At 36.0% G+C, this 26,199-nt stretch overlaps 2 protein-coding genes across 3 annotated transcripts in view; one reads left to right on the top strand and one right to left on the bottom strand.

Annotated features, from left to right (window-relative positions):
• Positions 1-26,199, bottom strand: part of NFE2L2 (NFE2 like bZIP transcription factor 2) — a 598,880-nt gene that overhangs the window by 196,085 nt on the left and 376,596 nt on the right. The window lies entirely within an intron of this gene.
• The window catches only part of AGPS (alkylglycerone phosphate synthase), a 160,067-nt gene that overhangs the window by 40,439 nt on the left and 93,429 nt on the right, over positions 1-26,199 (top strand). For both annotated transcript variants that reach the window (XM_050750550.1, XM_050750551.1), the window contains exons 3-8: positions 6,816-6,906; positions 9,207-9,327; positions 9,422-9,496; positions 13,454-13,525; positions 14,895-14,974; positions 18,008-18,088. In XM_050750550.1, the coding sequence (XP_050606507.1) occupies positions 6,816-6,906; positions 9,207-9,327; positions 9,422-9,496; positions 13,454-13,525; positions 14,895-14,974; positions 18,008-18,088 (520 nt within the window). The remainder of the gene's footprint in view (positions 1-6,815; positions 6,907-9,206; positions 9,328-9,421; positions 9,497-13,453; positions 13,526-14,894; positions 14,975-18,007; positions 18,089-26,199) is intronic.

Below are 26,199 nucleotides of genomic sequence, written 5' to 3'. Positions count from 1 at the left end.
GTGCTATAAATTTTCCTCTTAACACTGCTTTAGCTGTGTTGCAGAGATTCTGGTACTTTGTCTCTTTGTTCTCATTAGTTTCAAATAACTTCTAGATTTCTGGCTTAGTTTCACCCAGGAGTCATTCAGGTTGTTCAGTTTCTATGTAGTTGTGTGGTTTTGAATGATTTTTTAAAGTCTTGATTCTAATTTGATTGTGCTGTAGTCTGAGAGATTGTTATGATTTCAGTTATTTTGCATTTGCTGAGGGGTGTTTTAATTCCAATTATGTGATCGATTTTAGAGTAAGTGTTGTGGCTATGAGAAGAATATATATTCTGTTGTTTTTGGGTGGAGGGTTCTCTCGCTGTCTGTCAAGTCTGCTTGATCCAAAGCTAAGTTCAGGTCCTGAATATCTTTTAATTTTCTGTCTCAGTGATCTGTCTAATATTGTCAGTGGAATGTTAAAGCCTCTCATTATTTTGTGTGAGAGTATAAGTCTCTTTGTAGGTCTCTAAGAACTTGATTTTGGATCTGGGTGCTCCTCTATTGGGTACATATATATTTAGCATAGTTAGCTCTTCTTGTTGAATTGAACCCTTTACCATTATGTAATGCCCTTCTTTGTCTTTTTTGGTCTTTGTTGGTTTAAAATCTGTTTTGTCAGAAACTAGGATTGCGGCCCCTGCTTTTTTCTGTTTTCCATTTGCTTGGTAAATTTTCCTCCATCCCTTTATTTTGAGTCCATGTGTGTCTTTCCATGTTACATGGGTCTCTTGAGGACAGCATAATGGGTCTTGACTCTTCCCCCAGCTTGCAATTCTGTGTCTTTTAATTGGGGCATTTAGCCCATTTACATTTAAGGTTTTTATTATGTGTGAATTTGATCCTGTCATCATGATGCTAGCTGGTTATTTTGCAGACTTGTTTATGTGGTTGCTTCATAGTGTCACTGGTCTGTGTACTTCAAATGTGTTTTTATAGTGGCTGGTAACAGTTTTTCTTTTTCATATTTAGTGCTTTCTTCAGGAGCTCTTGCAAGGCAGGCCTGGTGGTGATGAATTCCCTCAGTATTTGCTTGTCTGGAAAGTATCTTCTTCTTTTCTTATGAAGCTTAGTTTTGGCTGGATGTGAAATTCTGGGTTGGAAATTCTTTTCTTTAAGAATGTTGAATATTGGCCCCCAATCTCTTCTGGCTTGTAGGGTTTTTGCTGAAATGTCTGCTGTTAGTCTGATGGGTTTCCCTTTGTAGATGACCTGGCCTTTCTCTCTGGCTGCCCATTATATTTTTTTCTCTTCTTTTCAACCTTTGAGAATCTGATGATTATGTGTCTTGGGGTTGATCTTCTCATGGAGTATCTTACTGGGGTTCTCTGGACCTCCTGCATTTGAATGTTGGCCTGTCTTGCTAAGTTGGGGAAGTTCTCCTGGATGATATTCTGAAGTATGTTTTTCAACTTGGTTCCATTCTCTCCATCTCTTTTGGGTACCCCAATCAGTCATAGGTCCAGTCTTTTTTGTATAGTCCTATATTTCTCAGAGGTTTTGTTCATTCCTATTCATTCCTTTTTCTCTATTCTTGTCTGCCTTGAAGACTGTAGTCTTCAAGCTTTGAGATTCTTTCCTCCACTTGGTCTGTTCTGCTGTTGATACTTGTGATTGCATTGTGAATTTCTTGTGTTGCGTTTTTCAGCTCCATCAGATTAGTTATGCTCCTCTCTAAACTGGCTCTTCTGGTTTTCAGCTCCTGTATTGTTTTATCATGATTCTTAGCTTTTTTGCATTGGGTTACAACATGCTCCTTTCCCTCAGCAAAGTTTGTTATTACCCACCTTCTGAAGCCTACTTCTGTGAATTCAATGATCTCAGCCTCAGCCCAGTTCTGGTTGGAGAGGTATTGTGGTCATTTGGAGAAGAGGCACTCTGGCTTTTTGAGTTTTCAGTATTTTTGCATTGATTCTTTCTCATCTTTGTGGGATTATCTAGCTTCAATTTTTTTGAGGTTGCTGACCTTTGAGTGAGATTTTTGTGTGGTCTTTTTTGTTGATGCTGTTATTGTTGCTTTCTGTTTGTTTGTTTTTCTTTTAACAGTCAAGCCACTTTTTCGTCGGGCTGCTGTGGTTTGTTGGGGGATTGCTCGTGACCCTATTTGCCTCATTTTTCCCTGACCTGGAGGTATCACTAGTGGAGGCTGTGAAACAGCAAAGATGGCAGCCTGCTTTTTCCTCTGGGAGCTCCATCCCAGGGTGGGTAGTGACCTGTTGCTGGCCTGGATGCTCCCGTAGGAGGTGTCAGGAGACCCCTGTTGGGAGCTCTGACCCAGTCAGGAGGAATAGGATGGCTGGTTTTTGGTGGAGCAGGTGTGCCATGTTGGGGATAACCCTTCCATGTCAAGACTGCCTAGACTCTTCAGAGCCATCAGGCTGGAAAGGCTGAGTCAACTGAACTGCAGAGACATCGGCTGCCTCTCCCCCAGGGGGCTCTGTCCTACGGAGAGATCAGAGTTCTGTCTGTGTAACCCTGGCTCGAGTTGCTGAAATTCCCACAGGGAGTCCCTACCCAATGAGGAGCAATGGATTGGGGTCCCACTTAAAAAAGGCAGTCTGGCCACAATCTGGCATAGCAGCTGTGTTGCATTGTATGGGATTCCTTCTTGTTCTGACCACCTGGACTGCCTGGAACTGGCAGGCTAGAACAGCTGAGTCAACCTAACCACAGAAATGGTAGTTGTTCCTCCTCCAGGGAACTCATCCATCTCAGGCAGTCTCTAGCTTGTTGCACTGTCTGACTGGAATTCCAAGCTAGTGGGTCTTAACTTGTGAGGTGAAAGTGTGGCCTGCAGAACAATGCTGCTTAGATCCCTGGATTCAGTCCCCCTCCTAGAAGAGTGAGCAGATGGATCTCCCACCTTGCTGGGATTCCTGGGGCGGAGTCTGTAAAACTCCTGGGTTACTGTGTGAGCCGGAGTGACTGTTCTTTTGAGACTCTGCACAGCTCTGTGTATTGAACTCAAGGCCCTGGTGGCATGGGGTCACCAGGGGATCTCCTGATCCACAGGTTACAGACTCGTGGGAGAAGTGTGGTTTCCCTCGTGGGGTTGCACAATCTCTCACTGCTCTGCTTGGATGGGGGTGGGAGTTCCTTTGGCTCCATGCTTCTCCCAGTTGGACCATTGCCCCACCCTGCTTTTCCTTGTTCTCCATGGGTTGAGCTGTCTGCCTAGTCAGTCGCAGTGTGAGAATCTGGATATTTCGGTTGAAGGTGCTGAATTCAGTTGCCATTTTCATTCTTCTCCATGAGAGCTGTGGACCACAGCTGCTTCTAATCAGCCATCTCAGTCCCTGAAGATTTCTATAAAGTAAAATTTTTGAAAAATGTCATTATTTTTGACTTTATGGGTGTTATATATTAGTTTGGTACTTACAAATCACAAGTTAGTATATAAATGGAGAATTTGAGTTTGTTAGACTTTGTCTTTTTGATGGCATAATTTTTAATTGAAGCTTTATCTGATTATAAAAAGGCTGTTAAATTGCTTAGCAATTGTGGAACTCACCCTGAGGCTAGATGATTGTATATACTTATCAGGGGAACCCACCCCCAGTATTTCAACGTAGGTTCTTTATATTTTCCCTAAGTGTCGGCCAGTCTGAGAAATAAAGAGAAAGAGTACAAAGAGAGGAATTTTACAACTGGGCTGCCAGGGGTGATACCACATTGTCGGTAGGTCCGTAATGCCCCCTGAGCTGCAAAACCATCAGATTTTTATTAGGGATTTCAAAAGGGGAGGGAGTGTACGAACAGGAAGTAGGTCACAAAGATCACATGCTCAAGGGCAATAAAGATCACAAGGCAAAGGACAAAGCAAAGATCACAAGGCAAAGGGCAAAATTAGAATTACTGATGAGGGTCTATGTTTGGCTGTGCACATATTGTCTTGATAAAAATCTTAAACAACAGAAAACAGGGTTCGATAGCAGTCTGACCTCAAATTTACCAGGGTGGGATCTTTTCCCCACCCTAATAAGCCTGAGGGTACTGCAAGAGACCAGGGCATACTTCAGTCCTTATCTCAACTGCATAAAACACACTCCCAGAGCGGCCATTTATATACCTCCCCCCAGGAGTGCATTCCTTCCGCAGGGTATTAATTATTAATATTTCTTGCTGGGAAAAAAATTCAGCAATCTCTCTCCTACTTGCAGGTCCGTTTATAGGCTCTCTACAAGAAGAAAAATATGGCTCTGTTCTACCCAACCCCGCAGGCAGTCAGACCTTTGGTTGTCTTCCCTTGTTCCTTAAAATTGCTGTTATTCCATTCGTTTTCAAGGTGCACTGATTTAATATTGTTCAAACACACGTTTTACAATCAATTTGTACAATAGTGGTCCTGAGGTGACGTACATTCTCAGCTTACGAAGATAACAGGATTAAGAGATTAAAGACAAGACAGGCATAAGAAATTATAAGAGTATTAATTTTGGGAACTGATAAATGTCCATGAAATCTTCACAATTTATGTTCCTCTGCCATGGCTCCAGCTGGTCCCTCTGTTTGGGGTCCCTGACTTCCTGCAACATACACTAATATTTTTGTTGCTTCTTATGTGCTACCCCAGAGTAAGAGTCACTTTGTCTTTAGTCATTGTCCGTCCTGATGTGCACTTCCCTCTTGGATAATTTTTGTCCACAGAAATTTCATTGGCCTTGAAAACTCGTTCTGGTTCTGTATCTTCTATAGTATAGTCTATTTCAGCGCTATGGGAAAGTGATAAATTGATCTCATCTTATATTTTACAAAAAAAGCCATTTAATGTTCTCAAACTAATCTTCAGTCATGGAAAAGAAGAAGATCCATTCAGTAGTCACTGTGATTCAACAATTGGTATAGGTGCTTAGTTTTCTATTTATCACATCTCTGGTTAAAGTTTCGTGTTCTCTGCCCGTGTGTTCATCTCACAAATTAAATGTTGCTGCAGCTTTGACTAAGCTAGGTTGTAAGTTTCTTAAGAACAGGAGTCATAATACCAATTCCATGTATTCTGCACTGCTAAGTACAGTCTTCTGAGTGTTAAATAAATATTGTGCATTCAGATATAGAGATATAAATACTTTATTTTAGTGATAGAAGATAGTTTTAAATTTTATACATGATAGTAACGCTTACTCTGTATCTGTAAGTTCAAGTATCTTGAAGGTGGTCACCTTTTTATTTTATTGGTAATACCTGAGACTGGGTAATTAATAAAGAATAGAGGTTTGTTTGGCTCATGGTTCTGCAGGCTGTGCAAGAAACATGGCATCAGGGTCTGCTTCTGGTGAGGACCTCAAGCTGCTTCCACTCCTGCAGAAGGGGAAGGGGAGCTGGTATGTGCTGAGATCACATGGTGAAACTGGAAGCAAGAGAGAGATGGTAGGGAGGTGCCAGTCTCTTTTTAAACAACCAGCTCTTGTGGGAACTAACAGAACTCACTCACACTTCTCTCCCTCCCCCCCAGGGCATTAATCTGTTCATAAAGATATACCTCCATGACCCAAACACCTCCCACTAGGGGATCAGATTTCAACATGAGTTCTGGAGGGTTCGGTATCCAAACTACAGGACTCCTTTAAGAGAGTGAAAGGATAAATCACAGAGTAAGAGAAAATGTCTAATATATATATCTTTCATTTTATAAATATATAAAGATTTCTTACATGTAATTGAGAGAACAATAACCCAGGAGGAAAATGAGCAAAAGACTTGAACTGGTTTTCAAAATGGAGGATATCCAAATGGACAGTAGATATAGGAATAGATGCTCAATTTCATAAGTACTCAGTAAAATTCAAATTAAAATTGTAATGAGATGCCAGTGGAATGTGTCAGAGATTCAGTTATAGAATTTCTATTGTGTTCTTTTTTATAGTTTTTTTATTTCTCTGCTAAGATTTTTTTTTTTCTAATATTCACTGGGAGTACATTTTCCATTTTGTCCATTGGCATAGCTACAATAGCTGCTTTAAAACCCTTGTGTGCTACTTCCAGTATCTTGGGTCATTTTGGGGTCAGTCATCATTAATTGTCCTTTTTCTTGATTATGACTCATACTTTACAGTTTGTTCTTGTCTAGTAATACTGGAGTGTGTTTTGGACATTGTACATGATGTAGGAACTCTGGATTCTGTTATATTCCTCTGAGGAGACCTTTAAAAAATTTGTTTTAAATCAAGCAATTAACTTGACTGATCTGAAACTCTAAATTCTGTCCCCCTGTGGTGAGCAGCTGAATTGTCTGTCCAGTTTTTTTTTTAAGCTTAACTGGGCTGCCTAGAATATTCCAGTATGTTTTCTGTACATGCCATTAAGAGTCAGCCAGACATTTGGAGAGAGCTGATAGATAGGTTCCTGTCTTACTTGCTTCTTTCTGTGATTTCCCAGTATGCTTTCCAGATGCAGCATTCACCCCAAACACTGTGGTCTGGTTCTTTAAGCCAGGAAGGCTGTAAATTTTCAGCATTTTTATTACCTTTTGAGGCACCAGCTGGGGCCTGCCATAAAGCTAAAACTTATGTAAAAAACAAAACCAAACTGGAAACTTATGAACTTATGTAGTATTTTTTGCTTTTTTTCAAATGTAACACACCCTTCTGCCCTATTTTTGACTGCTTTTGGTCTGTCTATACTGCCTTTAGATAGCTGGGTTTTGTTTGTTTTGTTTTTGTTCAGAGTTTATAGTTACATGTGAAAGTGTTGGTTTGATAGTAACTGCTTGACCATCACTGGAAGCAGAATTTAAGCTTTAAATTTAATTGAAGATACTTTGCTCTAATATTTTTACTTTCTTTGTACTTTAGGTACCCTCTTAGTGGCATGGGTTTACCAACATTTAAAGAATGGATCCAAAATACCCTTGGAGTAAATGTGGAGCATAAAACTACCTCTAAAGTAAGCAAACAAAAATTATTACTAATACATTTTAACTGTGTTTTTAAACCCAAATTAATATGATTTCTCTTTGTAATTTGTTATATTGGATTCCCTGCAACTGTCATGTTTTTTGTTATAAAGCCTATTAATTATATTGGCCTTGTTAGACTGTTCCGGACAGTTATTCAGTGTCACAGATCTAGACCCTAGTCTCACAATTTATCTGAGATTTATCTGGCAAACTTTTTATCTTCTCTGAGCCTTGATTATTTTTAGAATTGGGAGTAATAACTATTTGTTCTGCCTCTCACAGGGTAATAGTGAAGTGCAAATTATTTACTTCCTTAAAGAGTGCTTGTTACAGAAATATAAGTTGCTGTGATGTTTAGATTATTTAGTAGACTGACCATAATCTAGGATTAATGGAGAATAATTTAAAATAAAAATGTAAAATCACATTTAATATTAGGACATTTAGAATATTTGAAGAATTATAAAAAGTAAAAATTTGATTAAGATATGAGCGATTGAGGATTTTAGTTTGTTCATGTAGTTTCACTTTTCTGAAAGTAGAATTAGGAAACTTTAAACTGTATGTATATAAATGAAGCTAATGAAATATTTAGCATTTCTTTTTATTATTATTTTTGTTGTGTTTTTATTATTATTTTGCTGTAGCATAGTATTCTGTATTCCAGTCTCTCTAACTGGATATAAGTTCCATAAGTACAGGGGCTATGTCTTATACAATATTCTCCACTGTATCCAACTTGTTATTAAGTGGTATAGGTATTTGGTGAGTACTTGTTGGGTTTATTTAAAAATCCACAGTTATTTTATTCTAGTTATTAAGTTAGGCTGAACAACTAATTCTACCCCTCCCAAGCCATCTTTTAACTTTTCCTAGAGGTCTCTCTTTTTTATCTCTTAAATTCTCTCTCTCTCGATCTCTTGACTATTTGCAATTACTTGTTTTTGACATTGATACAATCCACATACCATAGTTAGATTTCACCAGGTTTTGAGCCCTTTTCAGTTCTTAATTACTTAAAATATTAATGTATTTTGTTGGAGTTCTTTTAGTATTTCCTTCTCCTATGGAATAAATTTCATAAGGTCAAAATACTTTTTTCTGTTTAACTCACTGTTGTATCAAGACCTTGAAGAGTGCCTAGCTTATAGCAACCACTCAATAAGTATTTTTCATGCAGTACCTTAATAAGAGATTAAGATAATATGGAAGTATCATATTTGTTCTTTGCATATTCTTATATTTTCTTTTTTCCAAATACCGTATGATAGCTTCCCCCCATCCCCCATAGCAGATTTTACTTGGCCAGCCATTTATAGACCTCTTCCTATGTTCTAGGCATGCTATTAGGTGCTTTTCACAAAAATTATCACATTTAACCTGCCTTCCTTATAGTAGCCCTATGGTGATAATCTCATTTAACAGATGAAGAAGCCAAGGCTCATAGAAGTTGGGTGACATGCCCAATGACTCATAGTTTTAACTTTGAAGTTGAAGATTAGATTTCAAGTTACCTGTTAGGTGAAATTGAATATCAAGTTTATAATTATGTTGTGAGTTTTAAAGCAGCTGTATAAAAACGGATTTATTACCTATTTTGAGGCTTTCTGTTGATCATTTTAAAATGGCAATTGAATAATAAGAAATGCTAATTTTTTTTTTTTTTTTTTTTTTTTTGAGACGGAGTCTCACTCTGTTGCCCAGGCTGGAGTGTGGTGGTGTGATCTTGGCTCACTGCAAGCTCTGCCTCCTGGGTTCACACCATTCTCCTGCCTCAGCCTCCCAAGTAGCTAGGACTACAGGCACTCGCCACCATGCCCGGCTAATTTTTGTATTTTTAGGAGAGGCAGGGATTCACTGTGTTAGCCAGGATGATCTCGATCTCCTGACCTCATGATCCGCCTGCCTTGGCCTCCCAAAGTGCTGGGATTACAGGTGTGAGCCACCGCGCCCGGCCAGAAATGCTAAATTTTATCGACAGATTAAGTGTAGATAGTGTACAAGTCAAGTAACTTTCTCCCAGTCTCCTTAATCTGAAATGAAAGATTTGATACTTTGCTATCTTCCCTGTTGATTACAATCTTTAGAAATGATTGCGATTAACCAGAGCATTTGTAATTTGTTACTCTCATAAAGCTGATTTCTGTATATGTTGTTTTGTATTTTCCTATGCTTCAGCCTTACTTTGAATGTTTTTTTAAAAAGTCTACATTTTGTAATCATTCTCTCTAAGTACCCAAAATTCGTTGTCTAAAAATAAGTCAAAGAAATCAATTTTATTTTCTAGGCATCCTTAAATCCTAGTGATACACCTCCTTCTGTTGTAAACGAAGATTTTCTTCATGACCTTAAAGAAACTAATATTTCATATTCACAAGAGGCAGATGATCGAGTATTTAGAGCTCATGGTAAGTTACTTTATATTAGCCCTATTTATTTTTAACAAAAATTTTCTATATTTTAAGCTGTTTTTGTGTTTTTGTTTTTTTAACCACAAAACAGGTCATTGTCTTCATGAGATATTTTTGCTCAGGGAAGGAATGTTTGAGCGAATTCCTGATATAGTTTTATGGCCAAGTAAGTTTTCCCCTCCTTGTATCATTAATTTAGTATTGCTAAATTTTAAGTTAATTTAATATTGGAAATATGTACTTTTTGGCATATGAGTTGTAAAAAATATAAATTGCTGTATTTTTAAGAGAGTTTACATAACAGTCTTAAAGCTCTTTCTTGACCTGGTTGTTCTGAACTAATGGTTTTAACAATTCATTTTGTTGCTGATAATTAAATAATCATTTCAAATGTAAATGATCTTATTGAGATGTCAGTAGAAAAATGTATTTTGGATAATTTGGAAGCTTCATGAAATTAGTGTCAGTGTTACATTCAGATATATAGAATTATTAATATAATTGAGTACTGCAAACTAATATTAGTAATAATTTGTTGATATCAGCTGTGAGCTTTAAAAAGCCTGGTCAAACAAGTTTTATGTATTATATATATGCATACTATGTTTGAAATGAATAATTAAATTTTGAGTAATTATTAGCGTTTGGCTGGGACGGGGGATGGATGAGCTTTGTATTGTAATTTTACTCTTAGTGAGTATAAATCTGAGGTTTTTTACCCATCTCTTTTAGCAGGTAATTTAAAGCAGAACAGGTATAGTGTTCCTTGCTGTCCATTATTGCATTTTTTAAAGAGTTCTATTGATTTTCTGATTCATTTTATCTTCAGATCTTCCTTTTCAGAGTATGTATTTTATTTTTTAAAAAATTGGATCATTCATGGACTCTCAGTTCTTAAATGAGATCCTTCTACTTTGGAGGAACTGTCTGAGGGAAAAATTATACTTTAATGTGGGGGCAAGAGGCAGGTGAGATACATGGGAGGAAAATCCAAGAGCATATGTAGCAGAGATGAAATTACTTTCCTGATACTAGTATATTATTCTATGCATTTGGAATATTTATTAAATAAGTCTTTCATCTCTGTTAGTTTAGTATAGAAATTTTAACTGTTCCTGAGGAAAAGGTATTCTCCAATAGAAGAAATATTTTTGTTTTGCCTGCCTGTTTTTTAGTAGCTTTAGGTTACTTCTCTACCAAGATTTGGAGAAGGTTTATTCTGTTTATTACTGGAAAACGTGAAAGCAAAATTTATCAATTTTCACTTCCCACAAGAAACCTAATAGGCCATCCTTTGATGTATCTTAATAAGAACTTTCAAGTGTACCTTCTAGGCATTTCCTTTCAAGTGTACCTTCCAGGCATTTCCTTCCTGTCTTTCAACATTAAAATACTGAGAGAGTTGGGCTTGGCAGTGTGTTCCTGTAGTCCCTGTTACTCAGAATGATGACGCAGGAGGATCACTTGCCCAGAGTTCGAGTCTAACGTGGACTAGTAAGTCCCTCATCTCTTAAAAAACAAAAACAAAAACAGAATAATATAGTGGAAGTACATTTTGCTTTAAGAAATCCAAATATTCTCAAAAACTCAGATGTAGTAAACAATATTTCACAAAAGTTTCTTTGCTTTGTAAAATCCCTCCCATTTTATTGGTTCCCTTGCACCATTGCGCTTCCACTTTTTTTCCATCCCAATTTCCAAATCAGTTCCTTCTCAGTGTATATCTAGGTTTTTGTGAAACCATAAGGGTTTTCATGCCTCATGTTTCTTGCCCCTTTAAGTCTGCCATACACACTTGGGAGATTAATTCAATAATCCTTTTGCCAGCTTCTTCCATACTTCAAGAATCTCTATGAATGGTGTATTCCTGGATGAATCAAGTTTATAGTTTTATTCTGTTCAATATCCTAGTGTAATGACTTCTTTGGAAATAGTTTCCCAACAAGTTATTAAGTCACTGAGGTCTTTATTTAATTTTAATATAAATTTCCTACTGGCGATGAAGTCCAAGTTTTTCTTTGTAGGAGGCCTCGTTTTGAGACAATGAAGAAATTTGAGGCAATGTGGTATTCCATAGAGTGGATGTGGCTGTCTCATTCTTGCAAAACACACACACACACACACACAAAACTAGGAAATCTATTGTAGTTGTCTTTAAGTCTGGCTTTGATCTGAATGGGAATTCTATGTGTTGCTTAATAGGATGCTTGGGGCTTGTTTAAGAGTAAGGACGGTTACTTCACTTATTAAATTTAGTGTTTATGCATTATTTTCATTGGCTTAAACACCAGAACTTTAGGACTGTGAAAATACAGGCTAGGTACTTGAGGATAAGCAGTGAATAAAACAAAAATCCCTGCTCTCAAGTGCCATAGAATTTACTGAGGGGAAACAGATAATTCACAAATAAATATGTAACATATTGGTTAGTGTTAAGTGCTGTGAATAAAAGCATGTAAGAGGGTAGCGTGAACAAGGATGCGTAGTGGGATGGATGCAGTTTCAGATAACATGGTTAAGGAAGCCTTTTGATTAGGTGACATTCCTAGAAGATAATTTTGCCTTGTTGAAGATTTTTTAATAGACATCTTTGGGTATTTTGTGAATTGTTAATTAATGAGTATTCTATTTAGTAAATTTACCACATATAGCAAGCTTTATAAGCTTAATCCAAAAGCTTGAAATAGATATTTATTAAAAATTGGAATGATACAAGTGACATGTTTTCTTAGCTTTACACAAACCTTAGAAAAGATAATTGCAACTTTGATAGAACTATTTTTGCATTCATAAATGGATATTCATTTGCTTTCCTCAGCATTCTTATTTCCTGCTGAGTCCCTAGGCTCTTAGCAACTAATACTGGAGTTTTGCATAGTTTTCTTGCCTCAAGTCTCACTCCTGCATGCCATCTCTTATTATATCAGGAGATTGACTTTTCTAAAACAATCTCTTTGCCATCTTGTTCCCCTCCTTAGGAACCTCCACTAATGTCCTATTGCCAGTCAAGTTGAGTCTTAGTACCTCTTGCTTGGCATTTAAAATCTTCCAGTCAGTTTTTTGTTACTTATATAACTTTTGCAAGCATAAAGAGAACTCTTTAGTTCTGTACAAAGGAAAGGAATTTATGTGCAGTGTATTTTGTGCAATATTGCAAACATTTGTTTAAACAATAAATCATCAATGGTGCTAAAATTAGGTGAAAGTATGATGAGAAACATGGTATTTTATGTAGTCTAAAATATGTAAATACTGTGTCACTAGGTTTTCCCACTATAAGGATACTGTGTTTCTTATTGAAGTTAATAAGTATTTGAACAATTAATACCTGTTAATATTTGAACCTATTAATATTGAATATTGAATAAATTATTTGAACAATTAATACCTATTGATTTCAGCAAGAAACACAGTATCCTTATAGTGGGGAAACCTAGTGACACGGCCTAACCAAATGATGTATTAAGTTAACATTACTGGAAATGAGGCATGTTAGTATCATGTGCTTCTAGATGTAATGCACTGAGAAAGATGCAACATCACTTCTGTGGAATTACTCCCAAAATATATAACCTGAACTTAATCATGAGGAAACATCTACAAACCCAAACTGAGGGGCATTCTATGAAATAACTGACCACTGTTCTTCAAAACTGTCATGGTCATGAAAGTTAAAGATACACTAAGGAAATGCCTATTTTTAAAGAAGACACAAGGCAGCTAAATGCAGGGTGTGATCCTCGAGTTGATTCTGGTCTAGAAAAGAGGACGTTAGTAGGACAATTGGAAGTATTTGAATAAGGTCTGTAGATTAGTTTATTGTATTATATCAGTGTTGGTTGCTTGGTTTTGATAGTTGGACTGTAGCTACATAAGATGTTGATATCTGGGGATGTAAGATGAAGGAAAATTCTTGTACTGTCTTTGTAACTTTTTTGTAAGTCAAATTATTTCAAAATGAAAAGTTAAAAAGGTAAAGTGTTTTAATACTCAACTCATTGTGTTAATGAGTGAATAAATGAAGGAAAAGTTTTGATAAAGAATTTCATAGGTTCTTATTTGCCAAGGTTATCAGATTTTATTCGTGCCTCTGTAATTAATTTATTTTCCCTTTCTTCAACAGCATGCCATGATGATGTAGTTAAGATTGTGAATCTAGCTTGCAAATACAACCTTTGTATCATACCAATTGGTGGTAGGTATTGTGCCTTTTGAATTTTGATATGTAAATTTGTTCTATTTAAAATATTTGTATTTTAAATATTTGCATCACCCTACTGAAAACAAACCTTATTGTAATTGTGATGTGGTTATTCTAACAAATTGGTCGATGATGCTCATTTGTGTTCTAAGTAGAATTCCTTAAACTGTTTGAGACATGGTATACCTTAGTTCACGGCTTTTTCCTCTATGGGTCCTAGTTGAAGCTGTGATTTAATGCCTGAATAAGAAAATGTTTCTGCTTTAGTAGTTACTTTTTAACCTGTATATTTGTGGAGATAATTTTCTTTTTCAAAAGCTAAATGTAAATATGTCCTATATAAACCTTTGAGATTAGCATAGGAATGGTGATGAGACTCCCAACAATTCCAGAAGCTCCATATTCCCTCTTCAGCTGATGCTTTCTGTTGAATTCATGCAAAAAAGGCACTAAAATGCCATTTATTATGAAATATTTTTCTAATTCCAAATGACTGTAACAAGCAAATAGTAGTTACTGATCACAGGCATCACGTTTTTAACCGACACTTCATGATCTCACTTTGTAAAGTTACGCTGAACCTTACAGATTAACACCCCTTGTACTTCTTGTGGAAGGTGACTTTCACATGTTTTCTTTCATGCAGAGCTTATGGAAGTATCAGTCAAGAATTTATTCTGATATATGATGATTTAGATCTGGTTAAGAACAGAGAACATTGTATTGTTCTTTAATGGTATCAAGAAAGCATTTTTCCTTTGACAGTAAATGTTAAGACAACAGTATATTTAAATACTTCTATGTATTATTCTATATTAAAATCACTTTTTCACCAAAAACATCTAAATTTGTTTTTAAATACCTCGTAATCTAGACATTTTAAACTTGTTTCTTTTCTAATTTATTAAAACTTTTTTGTATAAGAATATAAGATTATTTTAAATGATAAATGAATCTCATAATTGTGGTAGGAAGTAATGATGTCTCTAGTTGTATAGGATGAGTCTTTTTTTTCTTTTAAGCTCCCTCTCCTCAGTTATTATCAGCTTAGAACTTTTCTAATCATGTTTTTGGAGTTCCACAAATTGCTAGGGGCCTCACTTGAGTGTGGCATATCCAGGGGATGGAGCCATAGCCCATTGCTTTCAGTTCCATAATATTGCTTCATTTTGGCACTCAGCATAAAATAAAGGTGAGTTTGCTTTTAGTGTGTTAGCATTGGCAAATTGTATTTTGCAAAGTATTAATAGGTATCACTTTTCTAGTGGCCCTATCTGTGTACTTGATATGAGGGATTTGCCCTAGAAATATAGCTAAAAACAGAATATTTAAACATAAAAGTTGTTGTTTCCTATTTTGGCAGGAGGAACAAGTGTTTCATATGGCCTGATGTGTCCTGCAGATGAGACAAGAACAATTATTTCTTTGGACACTTCACAAATGGTATTTAATAATTTGAAATATATTTAAAACATTGTCTTTATTGGCTCCACCTTAATTGTCATTAAAAAAGAATCTAGCCACTGGGCACTGTGGCTCACACTTGTAATCCCAGCACTTGGGGAGGCTGAGGTGGGTGGATCACTTGAGGTTGGGAGTTTGAGACCAGCCGGGCCAACATAGGAAAATGTCATCTCTAATAAAAATACAAAAATTAACCGAGTGTGGTGACATGTGCCTGTAATCCCAGCTACTTGGGAGGCTGAGACATGAGACTTGCTTGAAACTGGGAGGCGGTTGCAGTGAGCCAAGATCACACCACTGCATTCAAGCCTGGGCAATAAAGAAAAAGGAATCTAATATCCATTTTGTTTTAAATGTATTTCATCATTACATTTTACCCTTGTATTCAGTTCTCCAAAAGATAGGTTTACTTTTACCCTCAGGTGTGTGTCTTCATGCTATTTTACCAAATTTGAATTTTTTTCAAACGCCTAAGTAGAGAGAATAGTTTACCCATTTTCTAGATAAATAGTTATTAACATTTTGCCATACTTTCTTTATCTTTCTTTTTTTTCTAGTAGTTTTAGAGCAAATTCTGACACAATGCTACTTTACACATAATTATTTCTGTATAATCTCATTTAAAAAGGACATTTTCTCACATAACTATTATTATCACTCCTGGCAAAATCAAAAGTAATTCTTTATGTTATTTAGTAGTTATCTAAATTCAATTTTCAATATAAAAAATGTCTATTTTATAGTTCATTTGTTCAAATGGGGATCCAGACAAGGCTCACATTAGCTTTCCATTGTAGCTCTTAAGTCTCACTTTATGTAAAAGCCTCCTCTTACTCCCTGTTTTTTTCCTTTTGAATGTTATAGACTTTTGAATAAACAAGTTTATTTGTGGTATAGAATGTCATATTTTGAATTTATCTGTTGCTGCTGCTTGTCATTTAACTCTTTGTCTAAGCCCTGTATGTCCACTAAATAGAACTTCCATATAAAGTCTAGTTAGGTTCAGGCATTGCCTTTTGTTTTGTTTTGTTTTTACAGCAAGAATCCCTCATAGATGGTAATGTGCTTTTAAAAAAGTGTCACGTAACATCAATACAGGTGTGTAATAGCTGATTGTCCCACTTTTAGTGATGCTAAAATTGATCAAGTTCAGATGGTGAGCACTTCTTTTATTGTAAAGTTCTCCATTAACCTATCTCCTTATCCCAGATTTTAAGAAAAGGCAATTTATTTCCTCAGAAGATAGCTGAAGAATAGCTTATTCTGGAATGTTAACATGGATTTGGTAGTGTATATGGGATGTAATAGGGTAGCCTATATGTTTTCTTTAGGTTTTTCTGTGAGTGCCTATGAAGTTTTTTTCTGCTGCTTTTAATTTCCTTTTTCTACCAAAAGATATGTTTGAACTCTTGGTAGCTACAAGGTATATATTTAGAATGAGTATGTAATTGCCTCAAGAGCCAATCTGTTGGGGGAGAAGATGTATACATAAGGTACCATCAGATTAAAAATTCTTTGTCTTTTCATTCTGCAATTTAATAATACTGTCTTTTGTTTAGCTGCCAAAGGACCAAAAACCTGATTATATCATAGTTGTATCGAAGTTACTGTTGTCAGCCGGGCGCGGTGGCTCACGCCTGTAATCCCAGCACTTTGGGAGGGTGAGGTGGGCAGATCATCTGAGGCCAGGAGTTCTAGACCAGCCTGGCCAATGTGGTGAAATCCTTTCCCTTCTAAAAATACAAAAATTAGCCGGGCGTGGTGGCATGTGCCTGTAATCCCAGCTACTCGGGAGGCTGAGGCAGGAGAATTTCTTGAACCCAGGAGGCAGAGATTGCAGTGAGCCAAGATCATGTCACTGCACTCCAGCCTGAGTGACAGAGCAAGACTCTGTCTCAAAAAAAAAAAAGAAAGAAAGAAAGAAAGAAATTACTATTGTCTTATAGTGAGAGTATAATTATGAGTTTTATGTAACATAAAACTAAAAGTGCATTCACATACATCATCTTATTTAATGTTTTTCACAACCCCATAAATTAAGCAGTGTGGTTATTCATATGTGTTCAGATTTGGAATGTAGGTAGCAACTGCTGTTTTTGTATTGTCTGTTGTGCTCTTTTCTTTTTGTTATTAAGTCGATTTATCTATGTTAGTTATTGCCGTGAAATTGAGCATATGAAAGTCGAAAGAAAGCTTCCCTGGGATCCAGAAGAAGGTTCTATATGTTACCCAGTTGCTCAGCCAGATAGAAAGGGGAAAGAAGTCTGCTCTTAATTGTAGAAAGTAATTCATGAAAATTCATATATATGTAAAAGTTAGGTCAAATAAGAATGCCAGATAACATTTTTTATTGGCAGTCATACATTTGGTAACTTGAGCCAGATGAAATTTAGTTCCTTCTTTTGAGCCCAAGGCAGGGATATGCTTTGTTTTGTACATGAGATCTCTGGCCCTGTTTTGAATTAAAAATAAAGCAGGGATGCCATCTGCTATATTTAAATGTCTTTGCAGATTTTTTTTTCTAATCTTATGGTCATATTCTGATATTCTTCAATTAGATAATGATTGCTATGTTAACATAGTGCAGATAGTATTTGCACAATGCCAGGACCTGTATATGCTGTTTTTTTACATGGAGTATCTCATTTAATTATTGTAGGCAACACTTTCTGTATTATTGCTATTTACATTTTACGAATGAGGAAACAATAAGCCTAAACAGTTAAATAATTTGCCTAAGGTAAGAGAAGGAGTTTAATTTAAATTAACATCTGAATAAAGACAGAGTCTATGTTTTAAGCCAACCCCTGCATAATATACTGCCTTTGTAACTGTGTCATCATGTTGTATAGTCTGGGATAAGTGGACTTGGTTTCCAGTGTGGGTGGTTGAGGGGAACCCTTCTTGCTTAATCATTGTCTTATCACTTGTTGCTTTGAATTAAGAAGTTATATTTCCTGAGAAAATATTAGTAGTTCATGGAGACCAGATTTCTTTCTTCCTTTGCAACAGAATCGAATTCTCTGGGTTGATGAGAACAATTTGACAGCTCATGTAGAGGCTGGCATAACAGGACAAGAGTTGGAAAGACAGGTATGTTATTTCTTTTTTTTATTTTTTTTAAAAAATCAACGTATTCTAATATCAATTCTGATGCTATTTCTTTAATGAAAGTTTTCAAAACTGTATCGCCTCTATGAATGAAATACCTTTTATGATACATTCATTCATTCAATGAATTTGTTTAGTTTCTATTATGGGTCAAGCATTGAGCTAGATTCCAAGGACATGATAGTGAATAAGGCATTGTCTCCTACCCTCAGGTAACTTAGATTAGCACAGAAAGTTTGAAAAATAATTAATTATTCAGAGTGAATATTGCTATGTGGATGCCAAGTGCAGGGTATTATGGATCATCAGATGGGGCTAGGTGGCAATGAGTTGCGCAAAGAAGGTATCACATAGAACCTGGCATTTATTATTATTATTTTTTTAATACTGAGTCAGTGGCAAAGGACACAGCATTTAAAATGAGACTTCAGGATGAGTCTGAGTTGGCAAAAAAGGAGAGTACAATCCAGAGGAAGGAGCATATATGCAGAGCATCTCAGGGTGACTGCAGCCTTTTTTTTTTTTTTTTTTTTTTTTTTTTTTTTTTTGAGATGGAGTCTCGCTCGGTCGCCCAGGCTGGAGTGCAGTGATGCGATCTCCGTTCACTGCAAGCTCCGCCTCCCGGGTTCACGCCATTCTCCTGCCTCAGCCCCCCAAGTAACTGGGACTACAGGCGCCCACCACCATGCCTGGCTAATTTTTTGTATTTTTAGTAGAGACGGGGTTTCACCGTGGTCTCGATCTCCTGACCTTGTGATCCTCCCACCTCTGCCTCCCAAAGTGTTGGGATTACAGGCGTGAGCCACCGCACCCGGCCGACTGTTGCTTTTGAGGGACTGCAGATAGCTGAATATGGCTGAAGGCTAGTGTGTGTATGGGAGAACATGTCTTCTTGGTATTTGTATATTGGGTGGGAGTGGGTACAGTAGTGGTAAAGGATCAAGCCAGGAAGACATGAGGAGTTCAGATCATAAAGAGCCTTATAAAGCACCTGTTAGAAGTTTGAACTTTACTTTTTTACTTGTGTTGTTCTGGCTGCTGTGTGGTGAAATGGGTGGTCTATGTAAGGGTGGACTAAGAGACTGCAACAATAATTTAGGCAAGAGCTGATAGTGACCTGAAGTAGTAGAAATGGAATAAAATGGAACAGTTTGAACATGGAATTCTAGGATGTTGGTGATATATTTCATCAGCTGGGTAGATATTGGTATTCATTGAACTTTTCAGTGCACAACTTCATTGACAACTACTCATTTCATAAATTCATGAAATTCTTGAAGTTCTTATAGTACTTTTTGGGATCCTAATGAATTTTTGGAAAACTTTAGGTTTCCTTCATAGATTCTAAGCAGGTAATAGTGAAAATAAATTGGTTCCTTCAACTTTCTCAAACATAATCAAGATAACAATAACTCAGCTTTTGTAAACAAAAATTAGAAGGTTCCATTTGTTAGTGATGTACTGACCATTTTGTTCAACTTGGGCTATAGAGACCCCTCTCCCCCAAACCTTTAATAGGAAGAGATGTGATGTGATTGTTGATCTTATTTTGTTGTTGTTTTCTTTTCTTTCTTGAAAAGTTGATTGACGTTGGTCTTCTCCTGACCATTTCTGGATGATAGGCTTTGAAAAAAATTATTAAGCTATTTATTTTTTATTTAATGCAGTAAGATGCAGATAACTGGAATAAAATTGAACTTATTTGTTGAGACTGTTAAAGATCCTCAATAAATTAAGATTTTATATCAGATAAATAGGTTTGTCAATTATTATAGTTTATAATGAACTTCAGTGGGCAGAATAATAGTATTTAATGAAAAAACCTCTAAAACGTCCTGTATCAATATTCCATTACACTTGAATGAGGCATTATCAGCACAGCATTTTTTTTTATAACAAAGAATGGCCTTTTATGTCACCAATTTTGTATCTTTATTATAGCATTTGATGTAGTATTTTAACCTTTCCAAGTTTTCTTTTTTTTTTTTAAAGGTTAGAATTAAAATTCAAGGAACATATTTCCTTGAAATTTAAATGACATTTTCCCAGACTAGGAACTTCTGATATTTTACCTAGTAGTTCATGTCCCTAAATGCCAATATAGAACTTACTTTTTTGCCTCCAGTAGGCTATAACGTAGTTCCTACAGCTATTTTGATCCCAGTTAAAGTTCTTCCTCGTTAGACTTCTATGCCCTTCAGATTCTACTTCAGTTGAGGTAACCAGTTTAAAACATCCTGCCTTTTCTTTCTGCAAGCTTAAAATGACACAAGTACAGTAGCTGGGTAGCACAGATTTTAATTGCTTTAACTTGTAAATCACATTGATGTTAACATGATAAAATTTAATGGAAGCTGCTAACATGTCAATTATGGATTTGGAGAATTTTTTCTAGGTTTATTAAATATTTGGCTACTTTATTTTATTAGTTAATGTCTGAGGATGTCTGACTCGCATATTTTTTCTGCTTAGGGACAGCATCACTAATAACCTCACATTATCTTTTTTTGTTTCTAACAGCTATTAGCTCTCACTGCAAACTTCAAATATAGCTCTTAGCTGTGTGACCTTGGGCAAGTTACTCACCTTTAAGCCTCAGTTTCTTTACCTATAAAGTGGGGATCATAATTCCTACTTTGGGGTTTTTTGTCAAGATGAAATAAGTTAATAATGTGAACTCCTTAGAACTTTGATTCATTCCGCTAATTTTTATTGAGCACTATTTGTTTCATTCAGGCTGACTTTAAATATTCTTTTTATATGCTATAGACTCCAAAATTTATATTATCATCCTAGACTTCTTTCCTGAACTGATATAGCCACTCGCCTAATTGATATCTCCATTTGCGTGTTTACAGACATTTCAAACTCCGCATTTTAAAAACTGAATTTTTAAAGGAAAATTTTGCAATCTTGCCTCCAAAATGTGTCTGTTCTGTAGCCTTCTTCTCTTCAGGAGATGGAATTCAATTCCTTAGGCAGCTTGGGCCACAATCTTTGCAGTCATAGATTTTTGTTTTATGTTGCTTTATAATAGCTTGAGATATAATTATCATCTAATATGTATAATTTAATGTGTACAATTTGATGCATTTTGACACATGAATATAACCATGAAACCATCATCACAATCAATATAATGAGGATATCCACCCACCCCAAGTTTTCCTCTTGCTCATTTATATTCCTTCCCTTCCCCACTCCCACCCACAACCCTTAAGCAACCCCCCAGCAATCACTGATTTGCTTTCTGTCACTGTAGATTTGTTTAAATTCCCTACAATTTTAATAAAGTGGAATCCTACAGCATGTGTGGGAGGGGGGTCTGGCTTCTTTCACTAGGCATAATTATTTTGAAATTCAGCCATATTGTTGCATTTATCAGTAGTTCATTTCTTTTTATTGCTCAGCAGTATTCCATTGTATAGATATGCCACTGTTTTGTTTATACTTTCACCTGTTGATGAACACTTGGATTATTTCTAGTTTTGGGCTATTACAAATGAAGCTGCTATGAACACTCGTGTGCAGGTTTTTGTGTAGACATATACTTCCATTTCCTTTTGGTAAGTAACTGGAAATTGAATGAATAGATCAAAATGGTAGATATATATTTACCTTCTTGGGAAACTATGAAGTTTTTTCCCAGAGTGATTATATCATTTATATTTCCACCAGCACTGTATAAGAGTTCAGTTTCTCCATATCCTTGCCAATACTTTGTATTGTTAGTCTTTTTAATTTTAGTCTAAACTTTAGTAGGTGCATAGTAGTATCTCATTGTAGGTTTGTTTTGTTTTTTTTTATTTTGAGACAGAGTCTCACCCTGCTGCCCGAGCCGGAGTGCAGTGGCACGATCATGGCTCACTGCAGCCTTGACCTCCCTGGGCTTAGGCAATCCTCCCGCTTCAGCTTCCTGAGTAACTGAGACCACAGGCAAGTGCCACCATGCCTGGCTAATTTTTATATTTTTTTGTAGAGATGGAATTTTTTTGCCATGTTGCCCAGGCTGGTCCCGAACTCCTGGGCTCAAGTGTTCTGCCCACCTTGGCCTCCCAAAGTGTTGGGATTATAGGCACGGGCCCCTGGCCTCATTGTAGTTTTAATTTGTATTTCTCTAATCACTAGTGATGTTGAACATCTTTTCATGTGCTTATTTGCCATCCATATATCTTTATTGGTGAAGTTCTCCTTAAATTATTTGCCCAATTTTAAGATTGGGTTGTTTTCTTACTATTGAGTTTTGGAATTCTTTATTTATTCTGGGAATAAGTCTTTTTTCAGGTATATGCTTTGCAAATATTTTCTCTCAGTCTGTGGTTTCTCTCTTCATTTTCTTACAGTATCTATAGAAGACCAGCTGTTTTTAATTTTAATGAAGCCCAGTGTATTAATTTGTCTTTGTATCATGCTTCTGCTATTGTATCATAATGCAAGGTTGTAGAGATTTTCTCCCATTTGAGTTTTATAATTTTTAGTCTTACATTTAGGTCTCTGATCAGTTTTGAAGATTTCTGAGTTATTATTTGTATATGGTGTAAAACTGGATTGACGTTAATGATTTTTGCATATGGATATCCAATTGTTCAGCACCATTTATTAGAAAAGATTATCCTTTCTTCACTGAGTTGACTTTGCACCATCATTTAAAAAAAAATCTGTTGTCTATATATGTCTGCTTCTAGTTCTGGACTCTATATATGTCTGTCTCTGTGCTAATACCATACTCTTTGGATTACTATAGCTTTATCATAAGTATTTTTTTGAAAGTTGTTTAGGCTGTTCTAGGTTCTTTGTATGCTAGTTTCTGTTAAAAAAAAGAAAAAGTCCCATTGGGATTTTGATTGGGGTTGCATTGACTCTATATATCAGTTTGAGGAGACTGACAGCATAACAGTTTAGATTCTTCTGACCTGACCCATGAACATGGTATATCTTTAATTTTTTGTAGGTCTGTAATTTCTCTCAAGAGTGTCTTACGGTTTTCTAAGTACGTGTCTTTCATTCTTTCTTTCAAGATCTCATTCTGTTGTCCAGGCTGGAGTCTAGTGGCACCATCATAGCTCACTGTAAGCTCAAACTCCTGGGCTTAAATGACCCTCCTGCTGCAGCCTCCCCAGTAGCTAGGCATGTGCCACCATGCTTGGCTAATTTTTAAATTTTTCTGGAAACAGGACCTTGCCATATTGCCCAGACTGGTCTCAAACTTCTTGCTTCAACCTATCATTCCACCTTGGCCTCCCAAAGTGTTGGGATTATCAGTATGAGCCACCATACCTGGCCTCGTATATTTTTAAAAATAGGATTTGTCCCTAAGGAGTACATATTTTTTGGTGCTGTTGTAATTGGTATTTTTAAAAATTGTCAGTTTCTGGTTGTTCTTTAATAGTGCATAAAAATACAGTTTTTTAAAATACTGATCTTATATCCTGCAACTTTACTAAATTCACTAAATTTTAACAAGCATTTTTTTGTATATCTCGTTGGATTTTTTACATAGATGGCTATGTTGTGTGTGAGTAAGAACAGTTTTCTTTCTTTCTTTCCAATCTGTTTGCCTTTTTTTCTTTTTCTCACCTGATTGTACCGGCCAGATAATGTTGAAAATAAGTGAGACTTGTTCCTGATTTAGGAGAGATGTGTTCAGTCCTTTACTATTAAGTATTTGTTAACTATAGGTGTTTTTTGTAGATACCCTTTATCAAGTTGAAGAAGTCCCTTTCTTGTGTTAGTTTATAGAGTTTTAATTAGGAATGGATGATGGATTTGTGAAAGAAAATGTTATTTTGTGTCTTATAGTAGAGGTTAAGTTGAAGTAATTTATTTGAGTTCAGTCTTATTTTCTAAAGTAGAAAATCAGTGCTAATTTTTTTTCCCAATTATTGCTTTAGTGACATGCCACAAATTTTGATATATTTATTTTCATTAATTTGAAAATATTTTCTACTTTTTTGATTTTTTTCTTTGATCCATGGTTTACTCACCATGTATATATGTTATTTAGTTCCCAATTATTTTGGGATTTTTCCAGATATCTTTCTGTCATTGATTTCTATATTCTGTTGTGTTCAGAAAACATACTTGATATGACTTGAATCCTTTCAAATTTATTGCTACTTGTTTTATGGCCCACAGTACAGCCTATTTTTAAAATGTTCCATGTGCACTTGCAAAGAATGTGCTTTCCTGCTGCTGTTTGGTGGAGTAGTCTTTAAATGTCTGTTAGGTGAGATTGACTTATAATGTAATTCAGATATCTTATATTTTTTATTTTCTGTCTACTTGTTCTGTCAGTTATTGAAGGGGGATATTAAAACCTCCAACAATAATTGTAGATTTGTATATTTCTTCTTGTAGTTCTATTTTTGCTTGGTATATTTTAAAGCTCGATTATTAGGGGGATAAATGTTCAGGATTGTTATGGCTTCTTGATTAATTGACCCTTTTGTCATTATGAAATGACCTCCTTTATTTGTGATAACATGCTTTGCTCTGAAATCTGCTTTTTCTGATATTAAAATAGCTATTGGAGTTTTCTTAGCATATCTTTTTGCTTTTTCCATTATTTTACTTTTAATTAGTTTGTATCTTTATATTTAGAATGTTTTTCTTATAGGCAGCATATAATTGGTTCTTTTCTTTTTATCTAATTTGACAATCACTACCTTTTCATTGAGGTGTTTAGATCATTTATCTTCAGTGTGATTTATTGTGGTTTAGTTTAAATCTGTCATCTTACTATTCATTTTCTGTATTTCCCATCTGTTTTTGTTTTTCTTTTCCTCTTTTACTGCCTTTTTGGGATTTTAAAAAAATGATATGTTTTATCTCTTTAGTTTCTTTAGTAGCTTTAAATTTTTGTTTTGTTTTTAGGATTTGTAGTATACATCTTTAACTTGTATCAGCTACCTTTGAGTGATACTGTAACACTTTGCAGTATCATTTAAAAAATTTAAATAATATGAAAGTATCTTGTGTATTTACCCATCTAGTTAACCTTTCCAATACCCTTAATTTTGTCTGATGTTATTTGCCTTCTGCTTGAAGGACTTCTTTTAACATGACTTTAGTGTGGGTCTCCTGTTGGCAAATTCTAATTTTGTCTGAAAATGTCTTTCTTTCACCTTTGTTTTTAAAGAAGATATTTGAAGTGAGTATATAATTGTAGATAGTCTTTCAGCAGTACAAAGATGTTGCTCCACTGTTACCTCACTTTATTGCTTTTCATGAGATATCTGATATTATCTTTGTCTTTGTTTCTGTGTATGTAATATGTTTTTTTCCCCACTGGCTACTTTTTTTTTTTCCTTTGAGACAGAGTTTCGCTCTTGTTGCCCAGGCTGGAGTGCAATGGCACGATCTCGGCTCACTGCAACCTCCGCCTCCCAGGTTCAAGTGATTCTCCTGCCTCAGCCTCCAGAGTAACTAGGATTACAGGCATGCACCACATGCCTGGCTAATACTATATTTTTAGTAGAGATGGGGTTTCACCATGTTGGTCAGGCTGGTCTAAAACTCCTGACCTCTGGTGATCCCCCACCTCAGCCTCCCAAAATGCTGGGATTATAGGCATGAGCCACCACACCCAGCCTAGGTTGCAGACTTTATGATGCTTAACCTAAATACTTCAGCACCATCTCCTAAAAACAGAAGAATAGTGTTCTTCTTTATAACTACAATACCATTATCATGTCTAAGAAAATCAGTAGTAATTTTTTTTTTTTTTTTTTTTTTTGAGACAGTCTCGCTCTGTCGCCCAGCAGGCTGGAGTGCGTCCCAACCTCTGCCTCCTGGGTTCAAGTGATTCTCCCGCCTCAGCCTCCTGAGTAGCTGGGATTACAGGCATGAGCCACCATGCCCGGCTAATTTTGTAGTTTTAGTAGAGACGGCGTTTCTCCATGTTGGTCAGGCTGGTCTTAAACTCCCGACCTCAGGTGATTTCGCCCGCCTAAGCCTCCCAAAGTGCTGGGATTACAGGCGTGAGTCACTGTGCCTGGCCCCCTCTGGCTACTTTTAAGATTTTCGTGTTATTACTGGTTTGAGCAATTTGATTGTCATGGACCTTGGTGTAGTTTTTCTCTGTGTTTCTTTTG

This window comes from Macaca thibetana, chromosome 12 (assembly GCF_024542745.1).
Source record: "Macaca thibetana thibetana isolate TM-01 chromosome 12, ASM2454274v1, whole genome shotgun sequence".
Classification (NCBI taxonomy): domain Eukaryota; kingdom Metazoa; phylum Chordata; class Mammalia; order Primates; family Cercopithecidae; genus Macaca; species Macaca thibetana.
The sequence above is the reverse complement of the archived record's forward strand: the minus strand, read 5'-3'. Positions and strand labels throughout refer to the sequence as shown.